General features: G+C 47.9%; 1 protein-coding gene and 1 long non-coding RNA gene across 2 annotated transcripts in view; both read right to left on the reverse strand.

The window, feature by feature from the left end:
* LOC143291065 (uncharacterized) overlaps positions 1-11,797 on the reverse strand; it is a 265,716-nt gene extending 253,919 nt beyond the window's left edge. Inside the window, 4 exon segments of the mRNA XM_076600654.1 lie at positions 126-1,435; positions 6,598-8,159; positions 9,547-10,165; positions 11,362-11,797. Coding sequence (XP_076456769.1) covers positions 126-1,435; positions 6,598-8,159; positions 9,547-10,165; positions 11,362-11,662 — 3,792 coding nt within the window. The 5' untranslated portion in view covers positions 11,663-11,797.
* Positions 11,798-16,376: 4,579 nt separating this feature from the next.
* On the reverse strand, positions 16,377-20,628 carry LOC143291063 (uncharacterized). The gene is made up of 4 exons (XR_013056467.1): positions 20,494-20,628; positions 18,587-18,746; positions 17,801-18,072; positions 16,377-16,515 (listed from the first exon to the last, which is right to left on the reverse strand). It is a non-coding gene; the product is annotated as an uncharacterized LOC143291063 (long non-coding RNA).
* Between the last annotated feature and the right edge of the window lie 2,351 nt (positions 20,629-22,979).

Genomic DNA, 22,979 nt, shown 5'->3' on the forward strand with positions numbered 1-22,979 from the left:
GCAACAATCCAACACAGCGATGTCAACAATGAACATCCAGTGTCTACAGTGGATGGACAGAACATTAAAGACACACATCAACCATTCTCAGAAAACGACACCCACTGAACACACAATCATCTCACCTGTACAAACACCTGGTCAATGTCAGTGTCTGGCGCCAGACCCAGGTAGGCGGTGGGGTAAATGTAGGTGCTGAACGGTGTGTCAATGTACCTGCGCTTCACATCCATCACCTGGCGCGGGCCCACGTGCAGCACACCTGAGCGATCGCCGATCATGTGCAGGAAGTGAAGGAACACTCCGGCGCCGGCATCCTGCGGCAGAATCACCAGGTGAGCATTGCCGTAAATCTGCAGCTCGTCAAAGGTGGTGGAGCGGTTCTGGCCGTCCAGGTATTTCTGATCCGTGTCCCGCTCCAGGATCCAGGCCTTGAAGAAGTCGTCAGACAGGTCAGAGAAGTCGCGCACCTTGCCCACCGCCTTGCTGCGCAGAAAGTTGTTCTCCACCATCAAGGTCTTGTGGACCTCTCCCTCATGGAACAGGAAGATGGGTCCGGGGCCACCAGGCTCCGCTGAGGTCCGGTCCACATCTGCGAACCCCCCATGGGCCTGGAACGTTCCGTGGTAAGTCTCGTTCCGCCAGAACTTGACAGCTATCCTGCCTCCCGACCCCCCACCCCCTGTGCCTCCCGGAAACTGGTCCCCGCCGTTGGCGGTGATGTTGCCGAAGCCTTTGATGTGGTTGACGATGAGGTGCACAGTGCCCCCTGAGCCCCCCCCACCAGAGGCCCCAACCGCGGGGGCTCCATCAGCCCGGATCTCCCCATCCAGCCACAGAGTTCCATCCACACGGATCAACAGCAGACCCCCGCCGTTACCCCCCGCGTCCAACCCCCCTCCTGCACTGCCGATGTCGTCAGGGTGGAAGAAGTCTCCGTAAGGGATTCCAGTGGTGGGGGTTCCAGCCCCAAAACCACTGCTGCCTCCATAGCCTCCTCCCGAGGATCCCTGAGAACTGCTGCCTCCCAGGCCCACGTTGATGGAGTGAGTCCGCGCTGTGTGGGGGGAGTAGCCCAGAGTGTCGGCGTGCAGGCTCCCTCCGTCATCCACAGACAGCCAGCGGACGTGCAGGGTGAGGTTGGTGGCCCACAGGTTGCCCCCTCCCTCGATCAGCATGTCCGGCACCTCCATCACCACCCCCGTGTCCGCGCTGAAGTCCCTGCGCACCGCCTGCAGGGTGGAACGGTCCTGCACTCTCACCGAGTTGTTGAAGTGGGCGGAGTTAGGCAGCCTGCCGGAGGTGTGGCCTCCCAGTTTGATGGACAGGAGTCCGGCGTGTCGCAGGGTGAGGTTGTGCACATGGTCCAGCTCTCCGGCCAGCCAGATGGACACGCCATGCACGATGGTCACTGGGGCCAGGCCCAGGTAGGCTCCTGTCACACACACACACACACACACACACAACCATGCATGTCCATGCACACACACACACACACACACACACAAAACCATGCATGTCCATGCACACGCACACACACACACAGTGACACACACACATACAAAATTAAAATCACATATATACATTATCAATTAAAATCACATGCACACACACACACAGTGACACACACACACACACAAAATTAAAATCACATATATACATCATCAATTAAAATCTCACACACACACACACACACACACACACACACACACACACACTGCCACACAACAGTTTATATCCTCCACAACTGAACTTTTATCATGACATTTAGACCAACAATAATTTTTTTTTTTTTAAAGTGTGGGACTGAGAGACAGGGGCACAGGGGCAGGATGTTGGACAGTGGATGCCTGTCAACAATCCAACAGACACTGACACACAGAGAGAAGGAGAAACTGGATGCCTGTCAACAATCCAACAGACACTGACACACAGAGAGAAGGAGAAACTGGATGCCTGTCAACAATCCAACACACACTGACACACAGTGAGGAGAAACTGGATGCCTGTCAACAATCCAACAGACACTGACACACAGTGAGAAGGAGAAACTGGATGCCTGTCAACAATCCAACAGACACCGACACACAGTGAGAAGGAGAAACTGGATGCCTGTCAACAATCCAACACACACTGACACACAGTGAGAAGGAGAAACTGGATGCCTGTCAACAATCCAACAGACACTGACACAGAGAGAGAAGGAGAAACTGGATGCCTGTCAACAATCCAACAGACACTAACACACAGTGAGAAGGAGAAACTGGATGCCTGTCAACAGTCCAACACACACTGACACACAGTGAGAAGGAGAAACTGGATGCCTGTCAACAATCCAACAGACACTGACACACAGAGAGAGGAGAAACTGGATGCCTGTCAACAATCCAACAGACACTGACACACAGAGAGAGGAGAAACTGGATGCCTGTCAACAATCCAACACACTGACACACAATGAGGAGAAACTGGATGCCTGTCAACAATCCAACACACTGACACACAATGAGAAGGAGAAACTGGATGCCTGTCAACAATCCAACACACTGACACACAGTGAGAAGGAGAAACTGGATGCCTGTCAACAATCCAACAGACATCGACACACAGTGAGAAGGAGAAACTGGATGCCTGTCAACAATCCAACAGACACTGACACACAGTGAGAAGGAGAAACTGGATGTCTGTCAACAATCCAACACACACTGACACACAGTGAGAAGGAGAAACTGGATGCCTGTCAACAATCCAACAGACACTGACACACAGTGAGAAGGAGAAACTGGATGCCTGTCAACAATCCAACACACTGACACACAGTGAGAAGGAGAAACTGGATGCCTGTCAACAATCCAACAGACATCGACACACAGTGAGAAGGAGAAACTGGATGCCTGTCAACAATCCAACACACACTGACACACAGTGAGAAGGAGAAACTGGATGCCTGTCAACAATCCAACACACACTGACACACAGAGAGGAGAAACTGGATGCCTGTCAACAATCCAACAGACACTGACACACAGTGAGAAGGAGAAACTGGATGCCTGTCAACAATCCAACAGACACTGACACACAGTGAGAAGGAGAAACTGGATGTCTGTCAACAATCCAACACACACTGACACACAGTGAGAAGGAGAAACTGGATGCCTGTCAACAGTCCAACACACACTGACACACAGTGAGAAGGAGAAACTGGATGCCTGTCAACAATCCAACAGACACTGACACACACAGAGAAGGAGAAACTGGATGCCTGTCAACAATCCAACAGACACTGACACACACAGAGAAGGAGAAACTGGATGCCTGTCAACAGTCCAACAGACACTGACACACAGAGAGAAGGAGAAACTGGATGCCTGTCAACAATCCAACACACACTGACACACAGTGAGGAGAAACTGGATGCCTGTCAACAATCCAACACACACTGACACACAGAGAGGAGAAACTGGATGCCTGTCAACAATCCAACAGACATCGACACACAGTGAGAAGGAGAAACTGGATGCCTGTCAACAATCCAACAGACACTGACACACAGTGAGAAGGAGAAACTGGATGCCTGTCAACAATCCAACAGACACTGACACACAGTGAGAAGGAGAAACTGGATGCCTGTCAACAATCCAACAGACACTGACACACACAGAGAAGGAGAAACTGGATGCCTGTCAACAATCCAACACACAGACACACACAGAGAAGGAGAAACTGGATGCCTGTCAACAATCCAACAGACACTGACACACAGTGAGAAGGAGAAACTGGATGCCTGTCAACAATCCAACAGACACTGACACACAGAGAGAAGGAGAAACTGGATGCCTGTCAACAATCCAACAGACACTGACACACACAGAGAAGGAGAAACTGGATGCCTGTCAACAATCCAACACACAGACACACACAGAGAAGGAAAAACTGGATGCCTGTCAACAATCCAACAGACACTGACACACAGTGAGAAGGAGAAACTGGATGCCTGTCAACAATCCAACAGACACTGACACACAGAGAGAAGGAGAAACTGGATGCCTGTCAACAATCCAACAGACACTGACACAGAGAGAGAGAAGGAGAAACTGGATGCCTGTCAACAATCCAACAGACACTGACACACAGTGAGAAGGAGAAACTGGATGCCTGTCAACAATCCAACAGACATCGACACACAGTGAGAAGGAGAAACTGGATGCTTGTCAACAATCCAACAGCCACTGACACACAGAGAGAGAAGGAGAAACTGGATGCCTGTCAACAATCCAACAGACACTGACACACAGTGAGAAGGAGAAACTAGATGCCTGTCAACAGTCCAACAGTGACACACAGAGAGAGAAGGAGAAACTGGATGCCTGTCAACAGTCCAACAGACACTGACACACACAGAGAGAAGGAGAAACTGGATGCCTGTCAACAATCCAACAGACACTGACACACAGTGAGAGAAGGAGAAACTGGATGCCTGTCAACAATCCAACAGACACTGACACACAGTGAGAAGGAGAAACTGGATGCCTGTCAACAATCCAACACACACTGACACACACAGTGAGAAGGAGAAACTGGATGCCTGTCAACAATCCAACAGACACTGACACACAGTGAGAAGGAGAAACTGGATGCCTGTCAACAATCCAACAGACACTGACACACAGTGAGAGAAGGAGAAACTGGATGCCTGTCAACAATCCAACAGACACTGACACACAGAGAGAAGGAGAAACTGGATGCCTGTCAACAATCCAACACACACTGACACACAGTGAGGAGAAATGAGGGGTTTGATAGGAGATCTTACACAAGATGACACAATACACAGAAAGAAATGTCAAATCAACACTGACATAACATAGTGAGAGAGGGGGTAAGAGCTGTATAGTTTTTTAAAAAATGAATAGAGGCTAAAAAAATTTTTTTTTTAATTCATCAGTAATACACTGATTTAGCAATTCTTTAAAAAGAATGTGAAGACATCTGTCACATATTTTATTATGTCTGTACTGTCTTGAGAAATGTTGATTTATTTACTTATTTATTTATGTATTTATTAAGATGTTTTACAAAAGCGCATAAGCTCTATGCATTTTATATTATCATGTCATTGCCAACATTGTCTGTTGCATGTTTCCATGACACTTTTCATTTCTCTTTTCCTGTCCATTTGCAGGTAACCCTGTATAACGACCACAGCAGAAAGATGTTGATGAATGAATGAAAGATTTGTGGAATGGATGGGTGAGAGATGGGGAATTAAAAAATTGTTGAAAAAAAAAACCCACATAGTGAGGGAGTAAATGAGGACTGCGGAGGGCGGGGGAGGGGGGGGGGCAGACAGAGGGAAAGGGAAGAAAGAGAAAGGATTGATAATGTGGGGAAAAAATAAAAATAAAGAGAAAGGATTGATAATGTGGGGAAAAAATAAAAATAAAGAGAAAGGATTGATAATGTGGGGAAAAATGAAAATAAACAGAAAGGATTGATAATGTGGGAAAAAATAAAGGTAAAGAGAAAGGATTGATAATGTGGGAAAAAATAAAAGTAAAGAGAAAGGATTGATAATGTGGGAAAAAATAAAAGTAAAGAGAAAGGATTGATAATGTGGGAAAAAATAAAAGTAAACAGAAAGGATTGATAATGTGGGAAAAATAAAAGTAAAGAGAAAGGATTGATAATGTGGGGAAAAATAAAAAAAAGAGAAAGGATTGATAATGTGGGAAAAATGAAAGTAAAGAGAAAGGATTGATAATGTGGGAAAAAATAAAAATAAAGAGAAAGGATTGATAATGTGGGAAAAATAAAAGTAAAGAGAAAGGATTGATAATGTGGGAAAAATAAAAGTAAAGAGAAAGGATTGATAATGTGGGAAAAATGAAAGTAAAACAGTGAGTGACAGAAGGAAGAAGTGAAGTCAAGTCAGAGTGCCACACACAGGCATGATGTCTGAACTACTCATCAAAAAGAGATAATTACAGCAACAATTGACCATTGATATTTTCACACTTTAACAATGTCCTTTCCAAAATGTGTGATTTCAACAATAATCAAATAATATAACAAATCAAGTTGATGGTGACATGATCTCACCAGTCTGATTAAATGTTCAATCGCTACTATAGCTGAGTGAATAGCTTAGTGCCTTTGATTTTCAATCCGAGATTCTTTTGGGTTTGAATCCAAGTACAGGTGCCTGTTAAAAGGTTAGAGGTGTAAATAAACTGAACTTTTTCCGTCTCCAAGGTCAACACATGTGCAGACCTGCCAGTGCCTTCAGCTCCTTCATCAGTGTATACATGCAGAAGATGAAATACACACGTTGAAGATCCTGTCATCCATGTGAACTTTTGGTGGGTCAAGGACAATGGGACAAACCCAGCATGCACACTCCCGGAAACAGAGTACGGCTGCCACAGTGGTGGATAAAAACAATGATACACACAAAGCCCACCAGTACATACACACCAATAAATGTGGGAGGTGCAGCACACTGACGGACCACAAGAGATCAAGAGCGCTGTGTCTTCAACCTTCAACTGTTTCGGGAGACCCGAGTGTTAACAATGATCCAAATCACAAAGTGCTCACCTGAATACACCTGCACATTGAAGGGCAGGTCAATCTCTGGTCGCTCCAGATCCATCACCTGCTGGTTGCCCAGGTGGACGGTCCCTGTACGGTCACCAATCATGTGACGGAAGTAGATGTCTGTCGGCGTTGGGAAAGGCTCCACCAGGATAGCCAAATGGGCACTGCCGTAGATCTGCAGCTCGTCAAAATTGTAGTTGAAGCTGCCACCAGCAAAGAAATGCCTTCCGGACTGAGGCAGGATCCATGTGCGACAACTGTCACCAGTCAGGTCGTTGTAGTCGTCAATGATGTGCTCTTCTGTGGGCGGCTGCAGTCCATTGTTGTCGATGATGAGCGTCTGGTGATCCTCCAGCATGTGGTAGATGAAGACCGTGCCGGCCCCCCCATTCTGTGCCCCCCTACCCTCTCCGGCCTCTCCCCCATACGCCGTGTAGCGAAAGCTGCTGAACGTCTCGTTCTGCCGGAAGTACAGAGCCACACGACCCCCTGCTCCACCACCGCCAGGGTCAGAGGTCAGACTGGAGCCGGCGCCGCCATTGGCCGATATCCGCCCGTACCCTTTGATCAGTTCACAGTACATCCAGATGCTTCCTCCGCTGCCGCCGCCCCCTCCAGACTGACGGGAAGGAGCAGAGCCGTGTGCGCTCACCTCCCCATCAATGTAGATGACGCCGGTGACGTTCATCCAGATCATGCCTCCACCCACACCGCCCGCCGCCCCGCCCACTCCCCGCCCCCCTGAACTGCCAAACTGGGCCGGCTCAAAGAGGTCACCATAGGCAAACCCAGCCCCCGTGTCAAGGTCAAGGGCACCATGACCTCCTGTCCCTCCATGCCCAGCCCCGGACCCTGAGGAGGAGCCTAGCGAGGGCATGCCGGGGTTGACCTGGCCATGCAGTGATGCCGCCCCATGAGTGGCGTTGCTGTGCTCTGGGCGGTACCCCAACCCGTCAGCCATGATGTGGCCCCCGGCATCCACTGTGATGTTGACGGCCGTCACGGTCATCTTGGTTCCATGCAGCTTCCCTCCCCCCTCCACCACCAGAGCGTCCAAGGTGAAGGTGATGCCCGGCTCCGAGATGGGGTCCGTCGTGGCGTTCAGCCGGCCCTCATCCTGGATTCGAACCACGCTGAAGCTGTACTGACTCTCTGGCTCCTTGGCGGTTCTCCCACCATGCTTCAGCCACAGGAAGCCGCCGTGGTGAAGGGTCAGGTTGACGATGTTGGCCAGCACACCTGCCAGGTGGATTTCAACGCCGTGCACGAAGGTTGTAGGGGCCAGACCCAGGTAACCGCCTCTGTAGACATGGCAGTTGAAGGGTAGGTCGATCTCTTCACGTGACAGATCCAGCGTCTGCCTGTCTGCCACATGCACGGTGCCGGTTCTGTCGCCAATCATGTACTTGAAGAAGAGGACGACATCAGCGCTGTTGTTGAGGTGGCGGGTGAAGCTGAAGGTGGTCAGCTCGTCACTGGGGATGTGCAGCACCTGCTGCTCCAAGGGAGGCATGACGGCCAGGTGGCCATTGCCATAGATCTGCAGCTCCTCGAACTCAAACCTGACCATCACATCAACACAGCTCGTGATACACTGGTCAATATGGGGCAGATCATGATACACTGGTCAATACAGTGGTCACGACAGTGGTAAATGTGGGATATGACAGTGTGATAAATGCGGGATAGGTCATGACAGTGTGGTAAATGCGGGATACGTCATGACAGTGTGATAAATGCAGGATACGTCATAACAGTGTGATAAATGCGGGATACGTCATAACAGTGTGATAAATGCGGGATAGGAAATATTGAAACAGGTCATGACATACTGGTAAATACAGGATACAGACATCAAAACAGGTCATGACACATTCGTCACTCACACAACAGTATGTCAATACAATACAATACAATACAGCACAGCACAGCACAATACAACACAACACAATACAATATAATACTATACAGTTTTATCTATCCAATGGAAATTATGTGTGTATCTAAAGGTTCATCACTCACACATCAGTCTGTCAACAAAATGCAATGCAGCACAGCACAGTACAGCACAGCATAATGCAATGCAATAAACTACAACCAATGTATAGTTATCAAATGAAAATCATGTATGCATCTAAAGGTTCATCACTCACACAAGTCTGTCAATACAATACAATACAATACAATACAGCACAGCACAATACATTACAAACCGTTTCTATTTATCCAATAGAAATCATGTGTGCATCTAAAGGTCGTCACTCACTCAACAGTTTGTCAATACAATACAGCACAGCACAGCACAGCACAGCACAGCACAGCACAGCACAATACAATACAGCACAGCACAGCACAATACAACACAACACAATACAATACAATACAATACAGCACAACACAACACAGCACAATACAATTCAATACAATACAACACAGCACAACACAGCACAATACAATTCAATACAATACAATACAGCACAGCACATCACAACCATTTTTATTTAACCAATGGAAATTATGTGTGCATCTAAAGGTTTGTCACTTACACAACAGTCTGTCAAAACACCACAGCACAGCACAGCACAATACAATTCAATACAGCACAGCACAGCACAGCACAGCACAGCACAATACAATACATACAAACCGCTTTTATTTATCCAATGGAAATCATATCTGCATCTAAAGGTTCGTCACTCACTCAACAGTTTGTCAATACAATACAGCACAGCACAGCACAGCACAACACAGCACAGCACAATACAATTCAATTCAATACAACACAGCACAGCACAGCGCAATACAATACAATACAAACCATTTTTATTTATCCAATGGAAAGTATTTGTGCATCTAAAGGTTCATCACTCACACAACAGTCTGTCAATACAGCACAGCACAGCACAATACAATACCAGTACAATACAATACAAAACCACAGCAGACTACCTGAATCCAGAGCTGGAGAATGGGTGGAGCCCCGACACGGGCAGGATCCACGCTCGACCCTCGTTCTGCAGCATGTTGTCCCACGTGATGTACTTCTCGCGGGGCTCTGCCACCCCATCGTTATCGATGATCAGGGTGCGATGAGCGTGGACCCTGTGGTAGATGAAGACGGTCCCCGGCCCCCCACTGCCCCCTGGTTCCTTACACCCCCGACAGCGGCTGGACCCCCCGGCCCCTCCCGCCGCCAGGTAGCGGAACTCGCTGAACGTTTTGTTGTCGTGGAAGTACAGCGCGATTCGTCCTCCGCTGCCGCCGCCTGCTCCAGGTGCGGAGTCCGTTCCGTTGGCTCCCCGCCCACCTCGGGCCAGCAGGGTACCGTAGCCGGTCAGGGTGTTGCAGTGGACCCACAGGCTGCCCCCGCTGCCCCCTCCCCCCACCTGCCCCCCCTTCACCAGGCCATCCAGTCCAATGGCCGTCACCAGGCCATCAAGGAGGAAGGTGTCTGTGACGTTGATCCAGATGCGACCTCCCCCGGCCCCTCCCCCCGGCCCTCCCCCCGCGCTGCCGAACAGCTGGGGTTCGTAGAGGTCACCGTACGGAAAGCCCACCTGTACCCCTTCTGCACACAGGGCACACCCACACATAGGTCATCAGCTGGTGGTGGTGGTGTTGGTGGTGGTGGTGGTGGTGATGGTGGTGATGGTGGTGGTGATGGTGATGGTGGTGGTGTTGGTGATGGTGATGGTGGTGGGTGTTGGTGATGGTGGTGGTGGTGATGGTAATGGTGGTGGTGTTGGTGATGGTGGTGGTCGTGGTGATGATGGTGGTGGGTGGTGGTGATGGTGGTGATGGTGGTGGTGGTTGTGGTGGTGGTGGTGGTGGTGGTGATGGTGGTGATGGTGGTGGTGGTGATGGTGATGGTTGTGGTGGTTGTGGTGATGGTGGTGATGGTGGTGGTGATGGTGGAGGTGGTGGTAGTGTCATATCTTTTTTTCTTCTTTTTTTTTTTTTTAATGAATATGTATGGGGGATAGATGTACGATAGTGTGTGTGTGTGTGTGTGTGTGTGTTTGTGCAAGTGCGAGTGCGAGTGTGCGTGCATGCATGTATGTGAGTGATTGGGAGAAGAAGAGGTATATCTGCATATGTAAACATGTGCATGTGTGTCTGTGCATCCACTTTCCTGACAAATTCTGCTTTAAAATGGTTGCATTAAAAGACAAAACGCAAAAAAAATGAGTATTTGACTATTTCCCATACTGATGCATGAATATCATTCTACAAACTGTTCACTGAACGTCACCATCTATCACAACAGTACCAGATTCAGTGGACGGCATCACCGAACTCAAATGTCTAAACAATATAGTACTGTGCACAAGAAACAGGGAATATGTATGTGTATGTTTGGTGTTTATTTTTTCATTTTGAATAACCACAGATGATACAGAATGTTAAAGCTGCTTTTGGCTGGGCATACACAGCACTAAATTTCCACAGCGAGGATCTCAGTGCAGGGCTATGCTTTACTAATAATGTGGCTGGCAAATGACCATCCATCACACTTTCTGAAGCGATCCGACGTTTATCTCTCTATTTCTGATTGATTTATTCCTGCCAGCATTAAGTCCTCCTTGCCCCTTGTCTGTTGTGGTTCCTTTCTTTTGTCTTCTTTTTGTATGTCTTATTTCAGTTTAAACAGTACCCACTTGCTACTCTTTGTTTTTTCTCGGTTTTTATCTCGTAAAATTTGAATAGTAAGTTTGTCAGAAAAAAAAAAAGAGTTTCCACAGGAAACAGTGTCACGACAATTACCTTCACTCGCTCGCCCACCACTTCCTCCGTGACCTGCTCCGCTGCCAACTCGGCCATTCGAATGACCTTGACCTGGATTGATGACCCCATTCTGACCTCGTCGGATGCCCGACACAGCTTGACTGCTTCCATCCGCGTGTTCATACCCCAAACCATCCGCGCTAAGCATGCCGCTGGCGTCCACAGTCATGTTGGTGGTGTGGACGTAGAAGTGAGTCCCCCGAGCCAGCCCTCCGCCATCAATCTTGAACCACACCGTGTGGAAGCTGATTCCCGATTCCAGGACGGGGTCTGTGATCATGTGGAGGACACCGCCAGCTTTGACAGTGAACCACTTCGAACCAATAGGAACTGGCTGGCCGGTTCTCTGTGCGCCCTTCCCGGAACAGCCACAGGGTGCCTCCGTGGTGGATGGTGAGGTTGACGATGTTGGCCAGAGTCCCGTTGAGGTAGATGTCCACGCTGTGGATGACCGTGTCAGGAGCCAGGCCCAGAAAGCCTTCCTGGTAGACGTGGACAGAGAAAGGGAGGTCAATGTGCTGCCTCTCAAGGTCCATCGTCTGGTTGGGTCCCACGTGCACCGCCCCCGTGCGATCGCCGATCATGTTGTCGAAGGTCAAGGACGCCGGGGAGCCTGGTGGGTCTGTCAGCACCGCCAGCTGGGCTCCTCCGTAGATCTGGAGCTCGTGGAAGTGGTAGCTGTTGTTCACTGCAAAACATCAACACTCATGTGATATACCCACTTCCTCCCACACACAGACAGCCTCACCCTTCATCATCAAAGAGGTGGCTGTTGTTCACTGCAAAACATCAACACTCATGTGATATACCCACTTCCTCCCACACAGACAGCCTCACCCTTCATCATCAAAGAGGTAGCTGTTGTTCACTGAAACAGGGGGAGACCAGAGGTACAAGCCTCCAACACTCATGCGATATAAAGAGATACCAACCCCTGTCAAGTCTTTGTAAGAACAGTCAGGAAATTTGGTTGGAGCATTTTAACACTTGGACCTCCAAGCCACATCAGCCAACGTGCATTTCATCTACAAGGCTTTTTTTTTTTTTTTTAATTATTATTATTATCATTACTACTACCTTTTTTTTATAATTATTATTTATTTATTTATGTATGTAAGCTTATCTATTATTTATTCACCTTTTTTTTTTTTTTCTCAAGGCCTGACTAAGCGCATTGGGTTACGCTGCTGGTCAGGCATCTGCTTGGCAGATGTGGTGTAGCGTATATGGATTTGTCCGAACGCAGTGACGCCTCCTTGAGCTACTGAAACTGAAACTGAAACTACAAGGCATACAAACACTTGGGCCTACCTGCAACACTGTGTAACTGCTACAATTAAGCTGACTGGTCCACTCAATGCTGTTTCAAAGTAAACATGCACACGATTAGCTGAGCATCATCATGCGAAACCTTAGTGGTAACTGCCCTGGCCTCGTGATCGATAGGTCTAAAGCGTCTGGAAATATGTTACAACAGGAAAGTATGTGACCTTTCTATGTAGTCGAAAATGAACTCGTCGGAACAATTTTGACGTTGGCGTAATGTTGGAACAAACTGTGAATTGAGCGTAGCAAAATACGGTGAAATCGGAACAGCTGGAATCTCTGGATATAACCACTTCATCCAAAATGCATACACCCTCACAAGTTGTCTGACCTATAAACTGGACATCACTGCACACACACAGTCACTGACCTGTGAACTCTGTGTTGCCATGGTGAGGAAGAAACCAGGCCCGCCCAGCATCCTGTTCCACATCCGCATAATCCTCCACCACGTTCTGGTCACGGCGCGGTCCTCGCCCCATGTTGTTGATCATCAGTGTCGTGTGATTGTAACCTGCAAGTTCATTGTGTGATGTGATTGTAGCCTGCAAGTTCATTATGTCATGTGATTGTAGCCTGCAAGTACATTGTGTGATGTGATTGTAGCCTGCAAGTTCATTGTGTCGTGTGATTGTAGCCTGCAAGTTCATTGTGTCGTGTGATTGTAGCCTGCAAGTACATTGTGTGATGTGATTGTAGCCTGCAAGTACATTGTGTGATGTGATTGTAGCCTGCAAGTACATTGTGTGGTGTGATTGGAACCTGCAAGTTCATTGTGTCGTGTGATTGTAGCCTGCAAGTTCACTGTGTGGTGTGATTGTAGCCTGCAAGTTCATTGTGTTGTGTGATTGTAACCTGCAAGTACATTGTGTCATGTGATTGTAAACTGCAAGTACACTGTGTGGTGTGATTGTAACCTGTGTGTGTGTGCTTGTAGCCTGCAAGTACATTGTGTGATGTGATTGTAGCCTGCAAGTTCACTGTGTGGTGTGATTGTGACCTGCAAGTACATTGTGTGGTGTGATTGTAACCTGCAAGTACATTGTGTGATGTGATTGTAGCCTGCAAGTACATTGTGTGGTGCGACTGGAACCTGCAAGTTCATTGTGTCGTGTGATTGTAGCCTGCAAGATCACTGTGTGGTGTGATTGTAGCCTGCAAGTACATTGTGTCGTATGATTGTAGCCTGCAAGTACATTGTGTGATGTGATTGTAACCTGCAAGTACATTGTGTGGTGTGATTGTAACCTGCAAGTACATTGTGTGATGTGATTGTAACCTGCAAGTACATTGTGTGGTGTGATTGTAACCTGCAAGTACATTGTGTGGTGTGATTGTAACCTGTGTGTGTGCTTGTAGCCTGCAAGTACATTGTGTTGTGTGCTTGTAGCCTGCAAGTACATTGTGTTGTGTGATTGTAGCCTGCAAGTTCACTGTGTGGTGTGATTGTAGCCTGCAAGTACATTGTGTCGTATGATTGTAGCCTGCAAGTACATTGTGTGATGTGATTGTAACCTGCAAGTACATTGTGTGGTGTGATTGTAACCTGTGTTTGTGCTTGTAGCCTGCAAGTACATTGTGTTGTGTGATTGTAACCTGCAAGTTCATTGTGTTGTGTGATTGTGACCTGCAAGTTCATTGTGTGGTGTGATTGTGACCTGCAAGTTCATTGTGTTGTGTGATTGTGACCTGCAAGTACATTGTGTGGTGTGATTGTAACCTGCAAGTACATTGTGTGGTGTGATAGTGTTCTGCAAGTTCATTGTGTTGTGTGCTTGTAACCTGCAAGTTCATTGTGTGGTGTGATTGTAACCTGCAAGTTCATTGTGTTGTGTGTGTGATTGTAACCTGCAAGTTCATTGTGTTGTGTGTGTGATTGTAACCTGCAAGTTCATTGTGTGGTGTGATTGTAACCTGCAAGTTCATTGTGTTGTGTGTGTGATTGTAACCTGCAAGTTCATTGTGTTGTGTGTGTGATTGTAACCTGCAAGTTCATTGTGTTGTGTGTGTGATTGTAACCTGAAAGTTCATTGTGTTGTGTGATTGTAGCCTGCAAGTTTTTCAAGCTTCATCATCAGTGACAAGACTTCTCACTCACAATCAAATGACGAGTGCAACAGCTTGAGTGTTTTAATTAAGCGTTGGACTGTAAATCTGAGGGTCCCAGGTTCAAATCGCAGTCACGGTGGGTAAAGGGTGGAGATTTTTCCGATCTGCCAGGTCAGCAGATGCGCAGACCTGCTAGTACCCGACTCCCATTCATGTGTATACACTTGAAGAAAATCAAATACGCATGTTAAAGATCCTGCAATCCATGTAAGCATTTGGTGGGTTATGGAAACAAGAATATACCCAGCATGCACCCCCCTGAAAACGGAGTATGGCTGCCAATATGGTGGGGGCCAGAACGGTCATACACGTAAAAGTTTTACTCATGTATATGGGTAAACATGCCAGTCGCAGCCCACAACAACAGAAGAACAACACTTCAAATTCAAGTTGTGGACCAGTGGTCTAGCATAATGTGTTCAAATAGTGGACCAGTGGTCTAGCATAATGTGTTCAAATAGTGGACCAGTGGTCTAGCATAATGTGTTCAAATAGTGGACCAGTGGTCCAGCATAATGTGTTCAAATAGTGGACCAGTGGTCTAGCATAATGTGTTCAAGTAGTGGACCAGTGGTCTAGCATAATGTGTTCAAATAGTGGACCAGTGGTCTAGCATAATGTGTTCAAATAGTGGACCAGTGGTCTAGCATAATGTGTTCAAATAGTGGACCAGTGGTCTAGCATAATGTGTTCAAATAGTGGACCAGTGGTCTAGCATAATGTGTTCAAATAGTGGACCAGTGGTCCAGCATAATGTGTTCAAATAGTGGACCAGTGGTCTAGCATAATGTGTTCAAATAGTGGACCAGTGGTCTAGCATAATGTGTTCAAATAGTGGACCAGTGGTCTAGCATAATGTGTTCAAGTAGTGGACCAGTGGTCTAGCATAATGTGTTCAAATAGTGGACCAGTGGTCTAGCATAATGTGTTCAAATAGTGGACCAGTGGTCTAGCATAATGTGTTCAAATAGTGGACCAGTGGTCTAGCATTATGTGTCTGACAGAAAGCTAGTGTCCATCCACTAGTTTGAGTCCCGCACCAGACCAGAATCTTAACTCCTCCCTCCACTACACCATGAGTGATGGTCTGGATGCTAGCCTTTTGAATGAGACAATAAAATAAGATACCATGTTGCGATAATAAAGTATTCTGTATTCTGTGTGCAGCATGCACACAGCGCATTAAGTTACATAGAAAAACCCACTTTGACAGTAAAATAAGCACACCAGCAAACAGAAAAAAAACGTGTGGTGCTGTACTGTGCTGACAAGCTCTCTCCAAGGGGAGAGGAACCCAAATTTCTGGCACCGAAATCTGTTGTGACAACAACAAAGAATAATATGCTACACAGAACATCATGGCACACCACACAACACCAAACGATGCAACGTCAAATCACTGGGAATATCTCCTTTTCTTAAATCTCTGTGACAGAAGTGGTGGTGGCGTGTATGGACCTGCCCACATGCTCTGACCCCACCTTCACACAGACACTGACCTGTGTGATAGAAGAAGACAGTGCCGGGCCCCCCGTCACTGTGACCGCCGTCAGCTAGCCCACCAAAGGCGTCGAAGCTGCCAGCAAACGTCTTGTTGTCGGCAAAGTGCATGGCGATTCGACCTCCTCCCCCACCGCCCCCAACAAGGCTTCCTGCCTTGCTGCCATCGCCCCCTGTCACCGCAAAGGTGCCGTAACCCTGCAGAGAAAAGTCAGAAGCGTGTCGGTGCTTTTTCCGCTTTGCAATGAACGCTCTTTTATTTGCCATGTAAGTAATGAGAAGCACCCTGCTGCCATCCTCACATGAAACGTATCAATCTGCTGTGCAGTATGGTGTGACAGGAACAACAGTCGGAATGTGATTTCACCATGTGTTACAACAGTGCCCAGGCCCAACACTCGGCTTATATCACAGATTGACATAAGTTTACATTTGGGCCAACAGCAAAGTGAGAGCTGTATTATCAATGGTTTCTCCTGTCAATGGGAAACCATTTACAGCTTAGTCTTTTATGAAGGACTATGACTCTCAAACTAGGAGGCAAAATTGCACTGGCTCTTAGTGCTGCAGCCTTGTGGGCTAGCTGGCCTTTGGGAACCATCCCAACGCCGACTGTCCTAAATCCCTCTTGGCCGAGAGAGTGGGGATGTACTTGGGCAAGACACTCTCCACTATAATCAAATTCTAGCCCAAATAGTCGGAACAGCAGTTGCCTTCTCTGCTGTTCTGATGGTCATAGTCGGACACAACTGACTATCATACATACATACATACAACAGTGCACATACCTCTGAATCTCACACATGTTTCAGTGCAGTCATAATCTCCCTTTCCTCCTGCTAATCCTCACCTAGTGAACTCCCGTGGGAGTTGCAGCTCACGAACGAAGAATAAGAAAAAGAGATACATATAGCTGACAGATTACATTCGATTGTGACAGCTTTGATTTCAGACCCTGCCCGTGGAGTTTGTACACTGTTCAATACATGAAATGTCGGACACTGATCCTTTTGGGATGTCTGCTTTCACTTCTGGTTGGGTCACTGCAGTCCCTGAAGCACAGCACCAGAGTGAAACGAGAAAGAGGAGAGAGAGTTTATTAAAAACAGGATAACTTACAACTGCACAGTCTTTGTATTTCCACATCTATATATATATATATACCTATAAATCTATAAATACTCCTAAACAGGTTAACTTCCAACAGCAGAATCATGTCTGCATGTATTCCTGCCACAGCAGATAACTGCACAGTAAAACTCTTTCAAATTTCATACTTTTATTTCAACAAAAAAAAAGGGGGGGGGCAGGGGGGGGGGAGCTATTTCCAACAATTATGCATATACCGTCTGCAGTCTGATATTGCTGATATTGCCATGCTGGATTTTAGAAAGTAAGTTGGGCTGAAGCACTATATCTTGATTATGTGATTCAAAAAAATTATTAAAAAAAAAAAAGAAAAGGAAAGGAAAAAGAACTGCACCTTGATGAGTCCCACGTCCATGAGGATGCTGCCACCGCTGCCACCCCCCGCAGCCGACGTGCCCTTCTCCCCGTTACAGCGCACCGTGCCGTCGTTGTGGAGAATGCCTGTCACTCGCATGTAAACCACGCCTCCGCCACGCCCTCCCGGCTGACTGGCGCTCCTAGCTCCGCCCCTGCAGCCTCTGCTGCCAGGGTGGAAGACAGAGCCATGGGCGTGGCCTGTGGCTGGCTGGGCGGAGCCTCTGCCACCCCGCCCACCATGACCCGCCCCTGGGGACCCAGTGAGTGTCAAGGTCATTGAGGAGCAAAGGAGGTCAGAGCAAAGGATGTCAGAGCAAAGGAGGTCGGAGCAAAGGAGGTCAGAGCAAAGGAGGTCAGAGGTCAGAGCAAAGGAGGTCGTAGAAAAGGAGGTCGGAGCAAAGGAGGTCGGAGCAAAGGAGGTCAGAGCAAAGGAGGTCAGAGCAAAGGAAACCATCAAACAATGCACACTGCAAATTGCACAGTCTGTCAGCATCACTCTGACGACTGTGTGTGTGTGTGTGTGTCTGTCTGTGTGTTTGTGTGCGTTTTGTGTGTGTGCATGCGTGTGTGTGTGTGTGTGTGTTTTGTGTGCATGTGTGTGAGTTTGTATGTGTGTGTGTGTGTTTTGTGTGCATGTGTGTGTGTGTGTGTGTGTGTGTGTGTTTTGCATGCATGCGTGCATGTGTGTGTGTGTGTCTTTAAGGACGCACAAGTGTGCAGACATTGGTGGGTGGGTGTTCATTTATCCAGAATTCCTGATTACCTGACGCTCCTCCTCCATCACGACCTTGACCTCCAGGGCAGGGGATGTTGTGAAGGTCACCCACAACGGTGCCAAGGTCATCAATCACCAGGTTGACCACCGTCAGGTTGAGATGAACAGCATGGATTGTCCCCCCTCCGTGCACATTGAGGTTGTCCACCTGTCCCACATCATGTGCTGGTCACTGTCTGTCCATTTCTTCACCCCCCTGTCACATCTCTCTCCGCCCCACCCCCCTCTCCATCTCCCCTCTCTCTTCTTCCACATCTGTCCTATCTTACAACTTCTCTTATCAGATTCTTCACTTCAGATTTCCCAGTCTTCTTCTAGCAAGAGGAGGAAGGTGGCAGAATGGTTAATCCGCCAATTACAGAGTCCGTGAGGGTCTGGATTCCAATCCTGCTCCTGACGGGCGCAACAGCCGAGTGGTTAAACCGTTGGACTGTCAATCTGAGGGTCCCGGGTTCGAATCACAGTGACGGCACCTGATGGGTAAAGGGTGGAGATTTTTACGATCTCCCAGGTCAACATACGTGCAGACCTGCTAGTGCCTGAACCCCTTCGTGTGTATATGCAAGCAGAAGATCAAATACGCATGTTAAAGATCCTGTAATCCATGTCAGCATTCGGTGGGTTATGGAAACAAGAACATACCCAGCATGCACACCCCCAAAAACAGAGTATGGCTGCCTACATGGCGGGGTAAAAACGGTCATACATGTAAAATCCCACTCGTGTGCATACGAGTGAACGTGGGAGTTGCAGCCCACGAACGCAGAAGAAGAAGAAGAATCCTGCTCCACCCTTTCTCCCAAATTTGACTGGAAAAATCAAACTACGCATTCAGACAATAAACTGAGGTCATTCAGACAATAAACTGAGGTCATTCAGACAATAAACTGAGGTCCCGTGTGCGGCACACTGAAAAAGAACCCACGGCAACAAAGGTGTTGTCCTCTGGCAAAATTCTGAAGAAGAAATCCACTCTGACAGGTACATAAGTATATATATGCATGCGCTCCAGGCCTGACTAAGTGTGTTAGGTTACGCTGCTGGTCAGGCATCTGCCTAGCAGATGTGGTGCAGTGTATATGATTTGTCCGAATGCAGTGATGTATCCGTGAGAAACAAACTGAAAAACTAGCCAAATAACAACAATGGATCGGGTTCATGGGTGAGATGGTACCATTAGACTCTTGACCAGTTCTAGAAAGTCTTTTTTTTTTTCGCCTTTATTTTCTTTACTGTTGACATGACAGTGTTGAAAGTCTTGAGACTTGCCTGGGCATGGCAGCAAGCAGTTGTTCGTTTTTATAACAGGACCAACATGATCATTCTTAACTCTTTCCATACGAACGGCGAAAGAGACGACGTTAACAGCGTTTCACCCCAATTACCATCATCAAAATATTGCAAGCGGAAGGCTCTTATACTGAAGACGTGAATGTTGACAAAGAATACCACAATTCTGACGACGGAAGCTAAAGGTTGGGTCATTCAGACACCCACTGGACATCCGAGGGGTCTGTGTAGAGGAGAAGAGAGGACTGGCCGTACTGAGTGAGTTGATGTCAATTTGGTACGGTATGCAAGAAAAGGAATTTCACCAGTCTTGGTTGGACATCACCTGCTAGCATCAACCAACCAGGAATATTACCTGTGTTCTGATAATCTTGAATTATGGTGGTCACCTGGGCTTCAGGATGCGGAGTGAGACTCCCTTTGGTTGTGCCTGTGTAATGGGCATCTGTTTGCATTGCTGGACTTTTATGTAAGTTAATCCAGTTTTTCTAAGGTACTATTCTGACTGCGCCTTACACAAAACAGTTCCTAGAAAAAGAAAACAGGGCATGCGTGTCCTGTTCACAGAAGGGTCAGACACACTGAAATATTATGATGATATTCACCACAAGCGTCAGCCGGTTCTCCCGATCTGTGAGTCCAGGGGGTACGGTGACCTCACCGCCGTCAGCCACTGTGAGGGTGGGCACCCTCAGCACCCCTTCCGGGCTGACCCACCCCTGACCCGCGATGTGAGCCTGACGGCCAAACATCAGGTGACAGTTGCTGGACACTTCCACTTCATCAATGCCCAGCGTGCCCCTGCACACAGTGGTGCAACCTTCCTGTTACACACACACTGACACAGTGACACAACACACAGTGACACAACCTTGCTGTTACACACACACTGACACGGTGACACAACACAGTGACACAACCTTGCTGTACACACTGACACGGGACCCAGTGACACAACCTTGCTGTTACACACACAACTGAAACAACACAACACAGTGGTGCAACCTTCCTGTTACACACACACTGACACGGTGACACAACACACAGTGACACAACCTTGCTGTTACACACACACTGACACAGTGACACAACACACAGTGACACAACCTTGCTGTTACACACACAACTGAAACAACACAACACAGTGGTGCAACCTTCCTGTTACACACACACACACTGACACAGTGACACAACACACAGTGACACAACCTTACTGTTACACACACACTGACACAACACAGACAGTGGCACAACCTTGCTGTTAAACACACACTGACACAACACAGACAGTGGCACAACCTTGCTGTTACACACACACACACACACACACACGGACACAACACAGACAGTGGCACAACCTTGCTGTTACACACATGTACACAACACAGACAATGGCACAACCTTGCTGTTACACACACACACACACACACGGACACAACACAGACAGTGGCACAACCTTGCTGTTACACACACACACACACACACGGACACAACACAGACAGTGGCACAACCTTGCTGTTACACACACACACACACACACGGACACAACACAGACAGTGGCACAACCTTGCTGTTACACACACACACACACACACACACGGACACAACACAGACAGTGGCACAACCTTGCTGTTACACACACACACACACACGGACACAACACAGACAGTGGCACAACCTTGCTGTTACACACAGGGACACAACACAGACAGTGGCACAACCTTGCTGTTACACACAGGGACACAACACAGACAGTGGCACAACCTTGCTGTTACACCCACTGACACAACACAGACCGTGAACCACTTGTGTTCCAAACCCCGTTAAACATGACGTCACCAAATGCCTTTCACCCACACTGACCAGTGATGCTGTCAGACATGACGTCACCAAACGCCTTTCACCTACACTGACCAGTCAGTGATGCTGTCAGACATGACGTCATCAAACACCTTTCACACACACTGACAGACATGACGTCACCAAACGCCTTTCACCCACACTGACCAGTCAGTGATACTGTCAGACATGACGTCATCAAACGCCTTTCACACACACTGACAGACATGACGTCATCAAACGCCTTTCACACACACTGACAGACATGACGTCACCAAACGCCTTTCACCCACACTGTCAGACATGACGTCACCAAATGCCTTTCACCCACACTGACCAGTGATGCCGTCAGTCATGACGTCACCAAACGCCTTTCACCCACACTGTCAGTCATGACGTCACCAAACACCTTTCACCCACACTGTCAGTCATGACGTCAGACATGACGTCACCAAACACCTTTCACCCACACTGTCAGTCATGGCGTCACCAAACGCCTTTCACCCACACTGACCAGTGATGCTGTCAGACATGACGTCACCAAACGCCTTTCACCTACACTGACCAGTCAGTGATGCTGTCAGACATGACGTCATCAAACACCTTTCACACACACTGACAGACATGACGTCACCAAACGCCTTTCACCCACACTGACCAGTCAGTGATACTGTCAGACATGACGTCATCAAACGCCTTTCACACACACTGACAGACATGACGTCATCAAACGCCTTTCACACACACTGACAGACATGACGTCACCAAATGCCTTTCACCCACACTGTCAGACATGACTTCACCAAACGCCTTTCACCCACACTGACCAGTGATGCTGTCAGACATGACGTCACCAAACGCCTTTCACCCACACTGACCAGACAGTGATGCTGTCAGACATGACGTCACCAAACACCTTTCACCCACACTGTCAGTCATGACGTCACCAAATGCCTTTCACCCACACTGACCAGACAGTCATGCTGTCAGACATGACGTCACCAAATGCCTTTCACCCACACTGTCAGACATGACGTCACCAAACGCCTTTCACCCACACTGACCAGTGATGCTGTCAGACATGACGTCACCAAACACCTTTCACCCACACTGTCAGTCATGACGTCACCAAATGCCTTTCACCCACACTGACCAGACAGTCATGCTGTCAGACATGACGTCACCAAACGCCTTTCACCCACACTGACCAGTCAGTGATACTGTCAGAAGACATGACGTCATCAAACGCCTT

The sequence above is a fragment of the Babylonia areolata genome, chromosome 16, assembly GCF_041734735.1.
Source record: "Babylonia areolata isolate BAREFJ2019XMU chromosome 16, ASM4173473v1, whole genome shotgun sequence".
Classification (NCBI taxonomy): domain Eukaryota; kingdom Metazoa; phylum Mollusca; class Gastropoda; order Neogastropoda; family Buccinidae; genus Babylonia; species Babylonia areolata.